Below are 16,277 nucleotides of genomic sequence, written 5' to 3'. Positions count from 1 at the left end.
ACATGGTACATTGTTCCAAAGGATGTTTGAGTAGAAAATACAGAAGCATTATACAAACCTACTATTACATTTGAGAAATCATTAGCCTCAAAGGAGTAATAACGGTATGCTATTAAAACTGTGAATACATTTTCAGTATCTGTATTGAAAAAAAAATTATAAATATGTAAATTTCTGTTCAACAAATCCAAAATAAAATGCACTAAAAAACTGATATGTAGACAAAAGTTTATTTACACCATACAACATTTTAAATATTTTATACACAGTTGCAGCAGAGAAAGCTACTCAGAGCTTTCTAGAGAAAACTGCAATAATAAAGATGTGAAATATATTATTCATATAAAAGTGAGATTATTACTTTATTGCATTTAAAGCAATGAAGAATGTAGCTCAACAAACATTCATTTAATGACAAAAACTTTGCTTTTATATTATAAAGTAAAAAGTGTAGTAATGGCCAAACAGACTGTTATAAACTTTAAAAACTGCATAAATATATACATTGTGCTTCATGGTGAAGTTTTTTGAAAACTAAACCATATGAAGCGGTTACAACATGAATCGTTGCTTGAGGTTTATCTATAAAGATTACCTTACAAATCCATTCCACGGGTACTTACAACACAGGATGGTCAGAACTGTACACCTGGTCCTCTCTCCACTAGCCTTACTAGTGAGAAGTTACCATATGCAAACATCACTGACATTTGGCACATGAAGGTCCTGACATAGGATAGTCACACTGTCCAGATAGAAATGTCAGGCTTCCCAAGTCTTAAGTGTCAGTGCAATAAATTGTTTCATATCCACCTCAGTCCATTTTGATTTCGTTAAACTTCTGTTTGAAAGTCACCCTCTTGCACATCCAGAGGCAAATTCAGACACTTCTCCCACTCTGCTGGCCTCAGTTCCAAAGCATCCTTTGCCTCTGTATCTAAGACATTGATTGTGGTATAATGTTGGTATTCACTGGGGTTTTTGAAAGTGTCCCATGGATTCTTGTTTGGTGCTGGATTTTCCTGTTGAGGAAAGAGGGGAAAGAGTCATTATTTGATGATGAGTATTACTGCTTGTTTAAGTTCCCAGGAAGAGAGCATGTTTGTGACCCTAATCCAGTTGATATGATTCAGAGATGATTTGAAATTGTGGCCAGCTGCAGGAAATGGTTTTGATTTTAGTTTTCTTTCATTGCACAAACTGATGAACACCTTCTTTATGTTATCCTAAAATTTTCCAGCAATCAAAGGAATTGAATAATTTATGGAAGACAAAGTAGACGATGTTTTGTTTTGGGTATCTTGTGAAATGTCAGCATAGCTATATACTCAGGTAGGAAGGGGGTGTTACTGCAAAGACTAAATGTAGAAAATTTACGTATTTTGACAGAATCTTTGGTGAGATAAAATTTGAAGATATGTAATGGGGCAGGTTATAAATAATAAAAACAGTCCCCCAAATGGTCATATTTCATAAAACTGAATTTCATTAACTTTGCTTAGTTTTTAAGAAATTATCCTTTTTAGAACATCAAAATGCTACTATGTCCTTTGTGTAATTTATTTTTTCACTGCTGTATATTCCCCCACAGTTTTTTACTTTTTAATGTATTTGGGCAGCACACTAATTCAGCAAAACTCATTCTTCCCTTTAAAGAACACAGCTTTCTGGAAAATATATCTAGCAATATAAGGGGTTAAGGAATGTCTACCAGCCAGAATTCCTTATGCTCCAAAGTATATACCGTCTTACTACTTAAGATTTAAGATATGCCTAATTATGACTCCACCCAGACCTTCTATGTTGTAGGGACACAATAAATATTAGACATGATTCAAAGTTTCTATAGCCTGATTTTTTTGTTAAGATTTAGCAGTGAACTTATTTTAAATAAGTGTTAAATGAGAGAATTTGAATGGAATAGACCAAGCTGAGTGACATCAAAGAACAAGAAGGAAATCATAAGTGAATTCTCTTTAGAACAAATTAAATTAAAACACCTAAACAACTATAATTGTTGAATGTGTCCTTTATTCCTCCCCCTCCACCCTAAATTCTAGCCTACAACTGCTTATAATTAATTAGCAGGGGGAACATAAAACAGGTACTGCAATTATTGTCTGGGTTCTACTGAGGATATTAAAAATCACTCTAAAAAAAAATCACTCTCAAGTATAGATAAAAGAGACAACCCTCTAGAAATTAAATTATTAAAATCCTCAATATATTAAATGTTTTTAACACATATAAACCTTAATCATGAGGAGATACAAGAAAATAATAGTTAATAGTTAAGATGTGATAAAGTTTTAACCTTTAGGATATGTGGAAGGGATTAATTCTTATTTAGTCCAATATCCTAAAGTCTTATGAACTATCTAGTCTTATAACTCTTCCCTTCCCCTCCTTCCTTGCTCCCTTCAACTAATATTTTTTAGCTGCTCTGTGTTGGGCATCATATTAGGCACTAGGGAGGATAAAGTGATAAATCAAGGATGGTAAGCCAACATGTTCACTAGGAAGCATAAGATTTAAGGGGGTGATTTAAGGTCCAAATTCCAGTTGCTCCATTTCATATGAATGTAACTCTAAGCGATATACTCAATTTCTATGAACTTCAACTTTAATATTTGCAAAACATGGATAAGTTTTATATTTGAGGCCAAAGGAATTGGCAAACTGCAGATTACCTATATTGTAGGATTGCAAAATTAAAAAAAAAAAAGTTAAGGAGCCTGGCCTAACACCTAGTATTAAATAAATGACCTTTATGTAGTAATTATACTTATTTTGAAGGTATTTATAGTTAAATGAAGATATAAATATATAGATATATCTGCATCTATAAGGGGGTATGGACAAGGATGGAAATAAAGCTTCTTTTTGTGGAAAGCATATAACAGAATTGTCACAGAAGAATGAGCTTGGTTATAAAGATATGTGTGATTGGAGGCTTGGTGGCTGAACAGGCATGCATACTGAGAAGTAAAAATCCAGAGAACATGTGGATGGGACAACTCTGAGAAAAATAACCAATTCATTTTCATTGGAGTGAAAAAGAATAGAATAAACAGGCAGAAGGTGGATTGAAAACCAGATCATAAGGGACACGGTATGCCAGGCCACTCAATTTGGAATTTATTCTGTATGCAATAGGGAATAGTTGAACATTTCAGGGCACTACAGTGACCTGAATCATCAGTCACTGACTGAATGATTCACTAGTGTGAATTCTGCTGCATCAAGCCACAGAGAGGACTTATTCATCTTAGACAAAGGCTGTGTCTTAAAGGAGCTTTCTGGGAATCCTTAGTTTGACAAAGTTCAATTAATTCCATCCTAAAAGGATTCAAGATATGTAAATTATTTGTTCATTGGCTTTGAAAATTCTTTATGTTTGGAATTGATGTGATTTTCCATTTATATTTTGAAGATCAAGCACCACAGATCCATGAACTCAAATGGTCAATTTTAAACTTTGTCTGAATGTCTAGATTCCAACAATATTATTGCCAGTATGACTGACTGAATTTCTGAGGTTATATAATTAATGAGGTTGGATTTCTTGTTCATCTCCTCTGGCCTCCCATGGTATTCCCAGTAGTACTGTAGTTCTTGCCATTGTTCACAAATGTGTGGACATCCTTTCGGTCTGGGACCCATGCTTCTTTAATGGTAAAGAACTACTGTACCCAGCAGTAGTACTCATACAAACAGAGCACCACATACACACAAAAAATCAAACAGTGAAGATAACTTAAGGGACCTAGAGAACAACATTGAGTGAAATAATATTTAAGGGTCCAAGAGAAGAGAGAGAAAACTTACTTGAAAAAATAATAGTTGAAAATTCCTGACCTTGATGAAGGGAATAGACCTGTGGGTCAAGGAAGCCTAGATCTTTCCAAAATAAGATATACCCAGAGAGATCTGCACCAAGACACATTATAATTAAAATGTCAAAAGTTAAAGAAAAAAAACTTAAAGGCAGTGGGAAAAAAATAAAACAAACAAACAAACTCAAACTTGTTATGTACAGGGAACCTCCATAAGTATATCAGCAGATTTTTTGGGAGAAACTGCAGGCTAGAAGAAAGTGGCATGATGTAGTCAATGCTGAAAGCAAAAATCCCAACCAAGAATACAAGGTAGTAAAAATAATGGCCACAACAATTAGTTATGGGAAACACAAAATAAGAGATGTGAAATGTGAAATCAAAAACATCAAACGTGGCAGGGTATTAAAATTTAGAGTTTTAAAATGTGTGCAAACTTAATTTGCTAACAACGTAATATAGATTGGCATATATATGTATACATATACATGCCTCATGGTAACGACAATGCTAAAACCTGTAGTAAATACATAAAATTAAAGAAAAGCATCAAACCATAAGGGAAAAGAGCAAGAGAAGACAAAAGGAAAAGAGAACTACAAAAACAGATAGAAAACAAAGTGGCAATAAGTGCATACCTATCTATAATTACTTTAAATGTAAATGCACCAAATTCTTCCATCAGAAGATACAGAGTGGCTGAATGGATTAAAAAAAAAAAAAACAAGACACATCTACATGCTGCCTATAAGAGACTCACCTCAGTTTAAGGACACACACAGACTAAAAGTGAACGTATGAGAAAAGATGTTTAATGCAAATGGAAACCAAGAGAAAGCTGGGGTAGCTATACTTAAGTCAGACAAAATAGACTTTAAAACAAAGACTAATAAAAGACAATGGGCATTACATAATGATAAAGAAGTCAATCCAGCAAGACGATATAACCTTGTACTCATGCACCCAACTTAGAAACACATAAATGAATAAAGCATATGTTAACAGACCTAAAGGAGAAATTGATAATGGTACAATTACACTAGGGGACTATTACACATGCAGACAGGAAGTCAAACATTAGACTTAAAGAATTCATTAAACCAGATGGATTTAATAGATATATACAGAACATTCCACTTAACAGCAGAATGCACATTCTTTTAAAGGGCACATGGAACATTCTCTAGGATAGGTTATGTGTTAGTTACAAAACAAGTCTCAATAAGTTTAAGATGACTGAAATTATATCAAGCATCTTTTTAGAACATAACCCATGAAACTGAAAACCAATGATAATAATAAACAATATGCTACTCAATAACCAGTGGGTCAACAAAGAAATCAAAGAATACAATACCTTGAGACAAATAAAAATGAAAATAAAGGACACTAACATCTATATGATACAGAAAATGCAGTTCACAGGGATACAGGCCTACCTCAGGAAATAAGAAAAATCTCAAACATTCTAACTTTACTAGAAAAACAGAAACAAAGCCCAAAGTTAGCAGAAGGGAGGAAATAAAAGATCAGAGTGGAAATAAATGAAGTAGAGACTAAAAAGACAATAGTAAAACCAGTGAAACAAAAAGCTGGTTCTTTGAAAAACTAAACAAAGTGTATAAGCTTTAGCTAGACTAAGAATAAAAAGAGAAAATGTTCCAATAAATAAAATCAGAAATGAAAGAGATGTTATAACTAATACCAAAAAAAATAAAGGATCGTAAGAAAATACTATGAATAATTTATGCCAATATATTGGACAACCTAGAATAAATGAGTACATTCCTAGAAACATACAATCTTCCAAGACTGAATCATGAAGAAATACAAAATGAATAGACTGATTACTAACAAGGAAATTGAATCAGTAATCAAAAACCTCCCAACAAACAAAAGTCCAGGCAGGACCAGATGGCTTCATTAGTGAATTCTATCAAGCAATCAAAGAAGATTTACTACCAGTCCTTCTCAAACTCTTCCAAAAAATTGAAAAAGAAGAAGCGCTTTCAATCTCCTGAGGCCAATATTACCCTGATACCAAATCTAGACAAGGATGCCACACAAAAAAAGGAAATTACAATATCCCTGATGAACACAGATGTAAAAATCCTCAACAAAATACTAGCAAACTCAATTTTCAACAATATATTAAAAAGATATTCCATGATCACATCTGATTTATTCCAGGTATGCAAGGATAGTTCAACATCTGAAAATCAATCAATGTGACATACCATATTAACAAAATGAAGGATAAAAGTCATATAAGCACTTCAACAGATGCAACTAACACATCTGACAAAATTCAACATGACTTTATAATAAAAAAGTCTTAAAAAGGTGGTTACAGAGGGAATGTACCTCAAGATAATAAAGGCCATATATGTCAAGCCCACAGCTAACACTATACTCAGAGATGCAAAGGTAAAAGCTTTTCCTCTAAGATCAAGTACAAGACAAAGATGCCCACTCTTGCCACTTTTCTTCAGTACAGTATTGGTAGTCCTAGCTGAAGCAATTAGGCAAGAAAAGGAAATAAATGACATCCAAATTGGAAAGAAGTAAGTAAAACTGTCTTATTTGTAAGGAACATAATTTTATGGGTAAAAAGCCCTAAAGACTCCTCCAAAAAAACTGCTATAACCAATAAATTCAGTCAAGTTGCAGGATACACATACAAATATCCTTTATGTTTTCATACACTAACAACAAACTATCAGAGAAATCAAGGAAACAGTTCCGATTATACCAAAAAAGAATAAAGCAGGAATAAATTTAACCAAAGAGGTGTAAGACTTATACACAGAAAACTACCGAAATTGGTGAGTGATAATGAAGAAGTCACAAATAAATAGAAAGATATGCTATGTTCACAGACTTGAAGAATATTGCTCAAATGTCATATTACCCAAAGCTATCTATAGATTTGATATAATCCATGTTAAAATAGCAATGGCATTTTTCACAGAAATAGAAAAATTCTAAAATGTACATGGAACCATGAAAAATCCTAAATAACCAAGCTATCTGGAATAAGAAGAACAAAGCTGGAGCCATCATGCTCCCTGATTTCAAACTCTTATCACAGAGTTATAGTAATCAAAGCAGTATAGTATTGGCATAAAAACAGATATTTAGAATAATGGAACAGAATAAAGAGCCCAGAACTAAACCTATACATATATGATCAATAAATTTATAACAAAGGAGGCACATCAAAACCACAATGAGATATTTCACACCTTTGGAAATGTCTATTACCAAAAAGACAAAAAATAAAAAGTGTTGACAATGATGTGGAGGAAAAGGAACCCTTGTGTACTGGTGCAGCCACTATGGAAGACAGTATGGAGGTTACTAAACTAAAAATAGAGGGTATTTAAAGAAAATGAAAATACTGGTTTGAAAAGGCATATGCACCCTTATGTTCATTGCAGCATTATTTACGTGGCCAAGATATGGAAATAATCAAATGGATAAAGAAGAAGTGGTTTACAGATATACAATGGAATACTACTCAGTCATAAAAAATAATGAAATTTTGCCCTTTTTGTGACAACATGTATAGACTAAAGGTTATTATGCTTATTATGAAATAAGTCAGACAAACACCATATGGTTTCACTTATATGTAGGATATAAAAAACAAATGAAAAAACAAAACAAAACTCATAAGTGTAAAGAATACATTGCTGCTTGCCCACAGGGAGGGGGTTTTGGAGGAAGGTGAAATGGGAAAAGGAGGTCAACATATACACACTTCAAAGACAAATAAATCATGGGGATGTAATATATAGAATGAGATTATAGTTAACAATATTGTATATTACATCATTTTATATGCTGGCAAGAGGAAACTAGATTAACTAAGTGATCATTTTGCAGTATATACAAATATTAAACCATAACTAATACTGTTATGTTAATTGTATCACAATAAAAGAATTACAAACTCAATATAAGTCAACATGGATGAAGCTTCTAAAGATGCTAATTTGGCCTTAGGCTATATACATATAAATGGAATGTTAGCTGAATATGAGATTTCAAGGCCACCTGGACCATAGGAAGGCCACCTGGGCATTTCCCATAGCTCAGGGTTCCAGGCACAGTCTAGCTGTCACTTCTGGGTAAGTCCCTTTCTTCCTCTCTCCCTCCATTCTTTTCTCTTTTTCTCCTTCCTTTTTTTTCTTCCTTTCCTCTCTTCTTTCTTTCCTTCCTTCTTCTAACCTTCAATACTGGAGACAAGGGAATGAGAATTTGTTTATTCTATATTCTAAAAGAGTGAAGATTTGGAGAAGCTCCTTGGGGGGAAGGAATCTTGATGGAGAATAGTTTGTGAGACACACTCAAAGTAAAAGAATTATTTCAACACTGCCTTTTCTTTGTAGTGTGATTTAGATGTTGTCCTGCCTGGAAGCAGGGAAATGGACTAAATGGTCTTTTGGGTTCCCTTTGATTCCCAAAATTCTACATAATTACCATCATTTGCAGTGCTAGGCAGGTGTTGTGAGTTAGTAGCCAGAAAAAAAGGAAAAGACTTTGAGATTTTTGTTTTGAAAATGTCTTTCTCCATCCAATTATGCGATTTTTCATTAGCAATGTGCCACACAAATTATGACTGAATTAAGGATAATGAACTCACTCACATGTTCATTATTAATCAAAACTGAATAAGGAACTCTTTTTTTTCCTGTTCTCAGATATTTAGGACAATAGTCAAGCAGCAATGACAGCTCTATCCTTCCCACTCCTAACCTCCCAAATGATAAATATTTATAAATCTTTTCTAGAATAGGCGTGCTGCTGCAGAGATGTGGAGTAATTAGTAGGCTATTTTGGTTGTCAGGAAACTGAGATACAGATATTCGTGCCATTAATGATTTAATACCCAGACCATACAACAAGGGGAAATTACAATCATATTATAGCAGTCAGCCAGCTGTATCTGTTGCATAAGCCTTTCAGATTTGTAAACATAACCCCCCCCTCTTTTTTCTTTAGCAAATGAAGTTTCTTCAATTTATTTCAATGTTAGCTTTCAGTATTCCAAAATGAGTAGCTAATGTGTTTAGGTCTAATCTCAATGGTGCAATTCTCATTTGCCTGGCAAACTAAAAATTGATGGCTCAATATTAGGAGCAGATAAGAAAGAACCACTCACTACATTCAAGGGTCTTCTAGATGCCCAGTATTGTGTTGATGATACCAAATAATGCATGATTCTTGCTATAAGGAGGAAAATAGGTTGATATACACGTGAATTATTTATGGACCATTTAAGAGTTAAGGTCTCTTGTATTTCTTATAATCTTCATTTACCAAACACAGATTAAGGGATGCCTGAGTGGCTCAGCAGGCTAAGCATCTGTCTTCAGCTCAGGTCATGATCTCGAGGTCCTGGGATCGAGCCCCATGTTGGGCTTCCTGTGGGGAGTCTGCTTCTCCCTTTCCCTCTGTCCCTCTCCCCCCTCCCCACTTGTGCTGTTTCACTCAAATAAATATATAATTTTTTTTTTCAAAAAGCCAAACATAGACTGAACTATCAGAAACATTCAATAAGCCAAGAACAGGTATGTACTGATAAATTACCATGACTAGCCTTGTACTAGTACTGAGAGGAATACAGGAGAAACAAAGGTACATAAATTCTTGTTCATGTACTAGTACTGAGAGGAATACAGGAGAAACAAAGGAACATAAATTCTTGTTCATGATAAACTGATGTTACTAATTAGGACGCTAGGACTTAGACCCACAACACACATACCCAAGGCTCACTAGAGTTGTTGATCAAACACCAACACAAACACATGTCTCTTAGAGTGTCTCTTAGATATATATATGCCAGAATATCAGATGTTAGGAGGAGGGGAAGGACTGCAAAGGTATAAGGCAAAGCAGGAGTACCATATTTGGAGTGAGGAACAGTGGAGTCAGATGGTAGTTCTAGCTCCATCTCTCATAGTTGAGTCTCAGCTTATTAAACTCTCACATGCCCTTCCTGCTTTGGAAAGTGTTAAAAGTGTTATGAGAATAAAGAAAGCATTTACTACTTTCTGTTTTCTTTGTTCAATGTAGGAAAAATTGAGGGTTAGAAACCTGAGCTGGGTAACTTGTCCATGATCAGATAGTTCTTGGTTGAGCTTTGTACTCAAATCATGGAGCCTTCTCTGAAGCTATGACTGTGCCATGTCCATGGTAACTGCAAAATACCATTTGATGAATTCCTATGCTACGACTGTAGTAGTATGAATGAATGAGAAGAAAATAGTCTAATCAAATATCAATGCTTTCAATGTTAATGTGTTTCTCAAAACTCTTGTTATAGAACAAGTGAATCTTGAATTTCCTGGAGACAAAACTTAACATTTTGGTTTCACGTAACAAAGTGAAACCAAGTATACATTCATATATATATATATATGAATATATATATGAATATATATTATATTCATATATATATGAATATAATATGTATATACATATATACACATACCCATAATATAAAGAAATATGTAATTATATTTTATGACCTTAAAATGTCAGACATTCAAATTAAAATGTAAAAATTTAGTCAACTATTTGGGTGTTTGAATGATCATTTTAATGATGATAAAAGGGCCACATGAACCTAACATATTTTTGATGTATAACTAATTCCAATTAAAGCTTATAACTTATAACACATTTAAATACGAATAAAACTGCTTAAAGAGTCTATCATTCCTAGTTTGTTTCTTAGTATATTCCAAAATATATTGTGGAACATTATTTTTTTTCTATGTATGCCACTTTTGTGTTCATAAGACAATGAAAAGCTCCTGGAGGGCAAGGATAATGGCTGTCAGGATACATCATTAGTGTGGTGCCAGGCACTGATGGAAGTAACACATACTCACCATACTACTTGTATTTGGTATATCCCGAAATCTGTCCAAAGTTTGAAACTTCTGATTCAGCTCCTGAAACAGTTCCATATGCCTCTTCCTTGTATGCATGACCTTCTGCAAAAGAAAATAGAAAGTCTCTCACTTCTAATTTGATTTACACATTTTAAGAAGAGACTTAATATTTTTGCTTTAACTAATAAGGAATGTAAGTTTGGCAGGAACCAGGAAGTCCCCAAAGACACCAAAAATGCAAATAAGCTGCATCTAATCTTTGTTTCATAGTCAGCACTTCTTGAGCATGAAGAATTGGCTTTATTTCCACTTACAAGATTACCAAAATATAGTTTTCTCTTGTGGGTGCATTAAAAATGTAGCAGTCATTCCTGTGTAAGATTTTCATCATTCAAAGTTAAAGCTGTTTTACAAAAATTGTTGTAATATAAAAAAATGTTTAAAAATTTGGACTTGTAAAGCACCCAAGTCTCTCAATGTTTGTCATGGGAAATATTACTTTTTTAATGTTTTATTTCCATAAACACTAAAATCCTAGCTGGCTGTACTAAAGGGGGAACAAAATCCCAGTCACTGCCATTTAAGGCTGACTCAAAGCACTAAAGTGTCTGAAATATATGTGAGTTCTTAAATCTTAGAGTTTCCATGAATAATGATGGAGCTTTGCAGAAGGAAAATCTGACCCATAGGTTTCATTTATTTATTTTCGAGATGATACAGATCTTACAAATTAGGGCTCAGAGCAAAAATTGTGTGGTTGATGAGCTTCTCAAATCACTGATACAAATATATTAATCCTCTCTCTTTTCTAAATATACTCTTCATCCTTGGTTACATCCTTTTCTCCCAACTTCATCATAATTCAACAAATAGAATCCTAAATAAAAATGACCTCAGGGTAAATATCATGGACTGAATCTTTTTCTATTACAGAGTATTTAACAGAGAAGATAAATTCCCTGTATTTACAAGTGTTATTTTAAAGGAGAAAATACCTTCCTCAATTTTGATTTTTTAAAAGTTAAAAATCGATATTTCAGTGATTTTTCAAGATTATGCCTCCATGTTTGTGCAAGATTCTATAGTATTTTAAAGCATGTGCTTCATAACTCAGCATTTGCTCATGTGGGCTTCATGGGTATATTATACTCATGCCTAAGCTATGATTTGAACATTTGGTCTATTGTTTTAATTACCAAGTATTTTCAAAAGTAAGGATTTGTTTTGGAAAAGAAATATATCTTTGGGGGAAGATCTATAATGCCTAATTTTCTTCTAAAAAGACACAGAGAACACAATCTTGAGGGGGAAAAAAAAGCAAGAGAGAAATGCAAATTAAATCTTTAACATATTTTAAAAAGTCTTATTCTCTGTTATACCAAATTTAATTTCCTATATTTAATGAATCTGTGTTTAGGCAATACTTTGTTTAGCTAGTTTCTTCTATTTTCATTAGCCTACTTTTATGAGAGAATTCTGACATTTTAAATCTTGCTCTTTTGCTCCTCTTAGTTGGCTGTTAACGAATCAGGTGCTTGAGGATGAGAACATGGCAACATTACTCATGATGAGGACATGAAACATAGCAAGCAATTACAGAGCGATTAACTTCCCATCAGTTTTGGGGAGAGTACAGGAAATAGATTTGCAGGATTTACAGAGAAACACCAGGCAAACATAATTTGACTAGCAATGGCTGATGGAGATTTATGAGAGGGAGGATTTGCATAAGCAACTCAGTGGAGGGATTTTGAGGACCACATAGCTGGCAAACATAACGAAATACATTTTATCCCTGGGGACGCAAATATTCCCATGTAGTACCAGGGCCTAAGACACTGATTAAAATACCGATTTGTGCTGTAAAAAATACCTTTTTTAAAAAACTATAGTCATCAGAATATGAACTCTGGCTCTAACTTTCAGATAATGTTTTTCATAATAATGAATCTTACCATGTAGTTAATTTTTTGCTAGGGTAGTAGGACTAAAGTCATGCTACTGACATTTCTCTAAATATAGTTCATTCTGTCAGTTAATACATATTCATGAGCATCACATATTGTACTAGATACTGAAGTAACAGGGATCCAGGTGCAAAATCCAGTAGAGTTTCCCCCCTCTTCTAGCTCAAGGTAGAATGGAGGGTATAGGCATTAATCACCTAAGAACACAAGTACATGTTATTTTAGAACTGAGATAAGTAAAACAAATGGTATGGCTAATAAGAGTAAGTGATATGGGAATTCACTAAGATAAATGCAAATAGGGCAGATTCCCAAATTTTCACACACTTATTTTGAAGTTGAAAATTTTCAAATCAATTATTCCTCATCTTGTTTATTCTCTTTTTCATTTCCAAAATTCAGAGAATATCTGGTATAATTTTTATTTATTTTTATTTTAAAATTTTTTTTAAAGAGTTTATTTATTTATTCATGAGAGAAACAGAGAGAGGCGGAGACACAGGCAGAGAGAGAAGCAGGCTCCATGCTGGGAGCCCAATGTGGGACTCAATCCCCGGACTCCAGGATCACGCCCTGGGCTGAAAGCAGGTGCTAAACCACTGAGCCACCCAGGGATCCCCATCTGATAGAATTTTTAGTCACGTGCCCTTTCTTCAATGGGATTGTTCCTTTCCAAAGACAAGAAGCACATATACTCTTGTAAAGTAGTTGATGTTATTGGCACAGCTTCCTCATTTTAAGGTGTGCATGTGATGATTTTGTCTGTGTAGTCTCCATTTATCTTTCATCCTATGATAGGGTCCTGATTTTGCCTTGGGGGAGTTAGCCTTCCCACTTGATGGAAATGTCAATGGAGGTCCCTACTATCTACTGGCGGAAAGGTCAGTTTTTCCATATCCTTCCAACAAGGTTCTCTTCTGGTTAGTACTCAAAGTTACTCTCTGTCTCTTGCAACCAAATGTTTCTATTGAATAAAGCATGTTTAATGAAGCAAAGTGTGAAATCTACCCCGCAACGAGGATATGTTAAATGATTATAGTTTTTACAATCATATTCTGATTGAATAGGTAGCAGCTGATTCTGATTCCTTTCTGAGTGGATTTTATTTTGAGGAGCTACAGTATTAAAATATACTCAGAAATATATATGGTGGATACAAATGTTATATAACCCAAAAACATTTTGCAATGTTCTACGTAGGTTCATGAAAGCTACTCTGAATACTAAAGCTCATGGATGCTGTAAGGAAGATGGAAAGAAATTAAAATTTGGATGCTGAAATCTGGGGCCCTTCCTACATAGAAACATTACTTGCAAAAACATGCCAGATAGTCGTTCTAATTTGAAATTATCACCTTGGCACAGCCAGAAATCACCATAGCAATGATGGCCTGGTGGTTCCAACAGAAGTACACTAGAGCTGCCAATCAATAGCTTGCCTGTCTGTCATGGGCTCAGTTTGATTTTCCATGCACGATTCCTTTCTGTTCACAGACTTAAGTACACCTTTCAGCTTTTTCAGTCAGGGAAGCTTCCATTGACATGGCAGCCAGAATCACAGTGAATACTGGAGAGTTTCCAACCCAGAAAAGTTTTGGGATAAAAATGTGACTGGGTTTTAGTTTTCAAAAATAATAAGAGTTTCCCCTTATCTATTTGCTTCTCTAATTTTTATTTGTAGCACTCATGCCTTTGATGGTCTTAACCACCTAATTCAAAGTTTTTGTGCTTCTAAATCTTACTGGTCCATTTTAAAATGGCTCTTTTTGGATTTTACTCACCTTACAGTTTCATCTGTTTACTTTTTTCTTTTGTGGCTGAAACATCTTGTGTCCGAAACAAATTGACTTCTGTGAAAAATTCAATTTTCTAAAACCTTGTGAAGATGATAAAACTATATCTCAAGTAGATTTTCTTCTTAAATAAGCAAATATATTCTAATTGCCACTATATATAAAATTCAGGTTGCTTGGGTTATAACTCTTGTCAAGTAACATAGGCATCTTTTGCAATAAAGAGAAATGCTCAGTAATGTTCCTTTCACTCAGGTTATTATGACATCATTCTTTGAAGCTGCATATGAACCCTATCCTGAGAGGACCAGTAACATAGCTACACAAAAATATCTCCTGATATAGCTTATTTCATAAAACTCTTATCTGCCATTTTATTTCTTTGTAAATCAAGAGAGGCTGTGTTTGCAGTCTTTTAATTGTTGATATGAAAGAAAAAGTGTTAGGTTGTGTAGTACTTTCATGAAATTTCAGATATTTGAGAAAAAAAATCAGGATGTGAACGACCTGTATGTTTTGAGCACCTACTCTATCTCAGGCACTCTTTTAAATACTTGGGACATGTCAAATCTAACAGTTCTAGATCTGGACAAACTTGGAATTTAGATTTTAGTTCCACCACTTTCAAATTGTATAGTCAGAAGCATAAAATGTAATCTCCCTGTAGCTCTAGTTTTACCAGTCAGAATAACCTTACAGGGTTGTTCTGAAGATTTAAAAGGGATACATATCACCTGTCACTAGAGGACATACGTAAGAGCCACTTAAGAAATGGTAGGCATTATTATCTTTCTCAATCCTCACAATAACCCAGGGAGGTAGGAGTCATCATCTCACTTTGCTGATTAGGAAACTGAAGCTCAGGAGGCTAAGTAAAGGTCCCAAGCTCCTATCAGTGGTGAGACAGCTAGAATACACTCTGAATCCAAAGACAATTCTCTTTGCATGCTGCTATCTTAGATACATCCTATATTCAGGGAGCACCCTCCTATAGATTATTCAAGTTTATGACTTATTTAGATCGAAAAGTGAGTGAAAGAAACACTCTTGTTTCTTGTTACAGGTGCCTTCTGTAGCCAAGCCCATAAACTGGATATTGATCACCCTAAAACTATCCCATGGTACTGCAACTATCTTTGGAAGGGCTGTCTCCATGTTTTGTCTCTGAACACCTTGTGGACAGTGACTTCTCTTTGTATACCTGACACACAGTGTTTGATATTTAGTAGGTGCTCAATTAATGTGCTTAATTAATAAATGAATTAGAAGGCATATGTATACAGGCCAGGGAAGGTGCCTGCAACAAGGAAGGCTATCTTAAGTCTTGTCTTCTCTCCTATTTAAGGGGTCTCCCCACTGAAGAGGAGACTTCTTTTATTGGCCCCAGAGAGGAACACTCTTCAAATTCTATTGTGTCTCTCTTCAAATTTTATTATGCTTTCTTATTTTCCACATAAGTAGCTTATAAAGGGCCTGCAGGTGGGTTTGAAACTAACCACTTGGAAGTTTTGTTTTCTAAATTCAGAAGTATGAATCATAGAGTTGGGATTTAAGTCTGAACTACAGATAAGGTAGGCATTACTATATGTCAATGCCTGTTGACTGTTTTAGAAACTGTTTTAGAAACAGGGACATTTTTAGAAAAAGTTGGAGAATCTCTCAACTATAAACTTTAGATTATGGGGCCTGGGAATCATGTGCTGATAGAATTTAGAAACCACTTTGCGTAAATAACCTTTTCTAGCCTTAGGATATAGACATCTATGCTCTCAT

The 16,277-nt window shown here is 34.3% G+C and overlaps 1 protein-coding gene across 8 annotated transcripts in view; it reads right to left on the bottom strand.

Moving 5' to 3' along the window:
* Window positions 1-211: 211 nt before the first annotated feature.
* ADGRB3 (adhesion G protein-coupled receptor B3) overlaps window positions 212-16,277 on the bottom strand; it is a 707,424-nt gene continuing 691,358 nt past the window's right edge. For all 8 annotated transcript variants that reach the window (XM_025991123.2, XM_072735057.1, XM_025991125.2 and 5 more), the window contains 2 exons: window positions 10,742-10,846; window positions 212-1,022 (listed from right to left, as the gene is read on the bottom strand). In XM_025991123.2, the coding sequence (XP_025846908.1) occupies window positions 834-1,022; window positions 10,742-10,846 (294 nt within the window). In that variant the 3' untranslated portion in view covers window positions 212-833. The remainder of the gene's footprint in view (window positions 1,023-10,741; window positions 10,847-16,277) is intronic.

Source organism: Vulpes vulpes, chromosome 1 (genome assembly GCF_048418805.1).
Source record: "Vulpes vulpes isolate BD-2025 chromosome 1, VulVul3, whole genome shotgun sequence".
Lineage (NCBI taxonomy): Eukaryota > Metazoa > Chordata > Mammalia > Carnivora > Canidae > Vulpes > Vulpes vulpes.
This window is presented reverse-complemented; position numbering and strand designations above follow the sequence as displayed.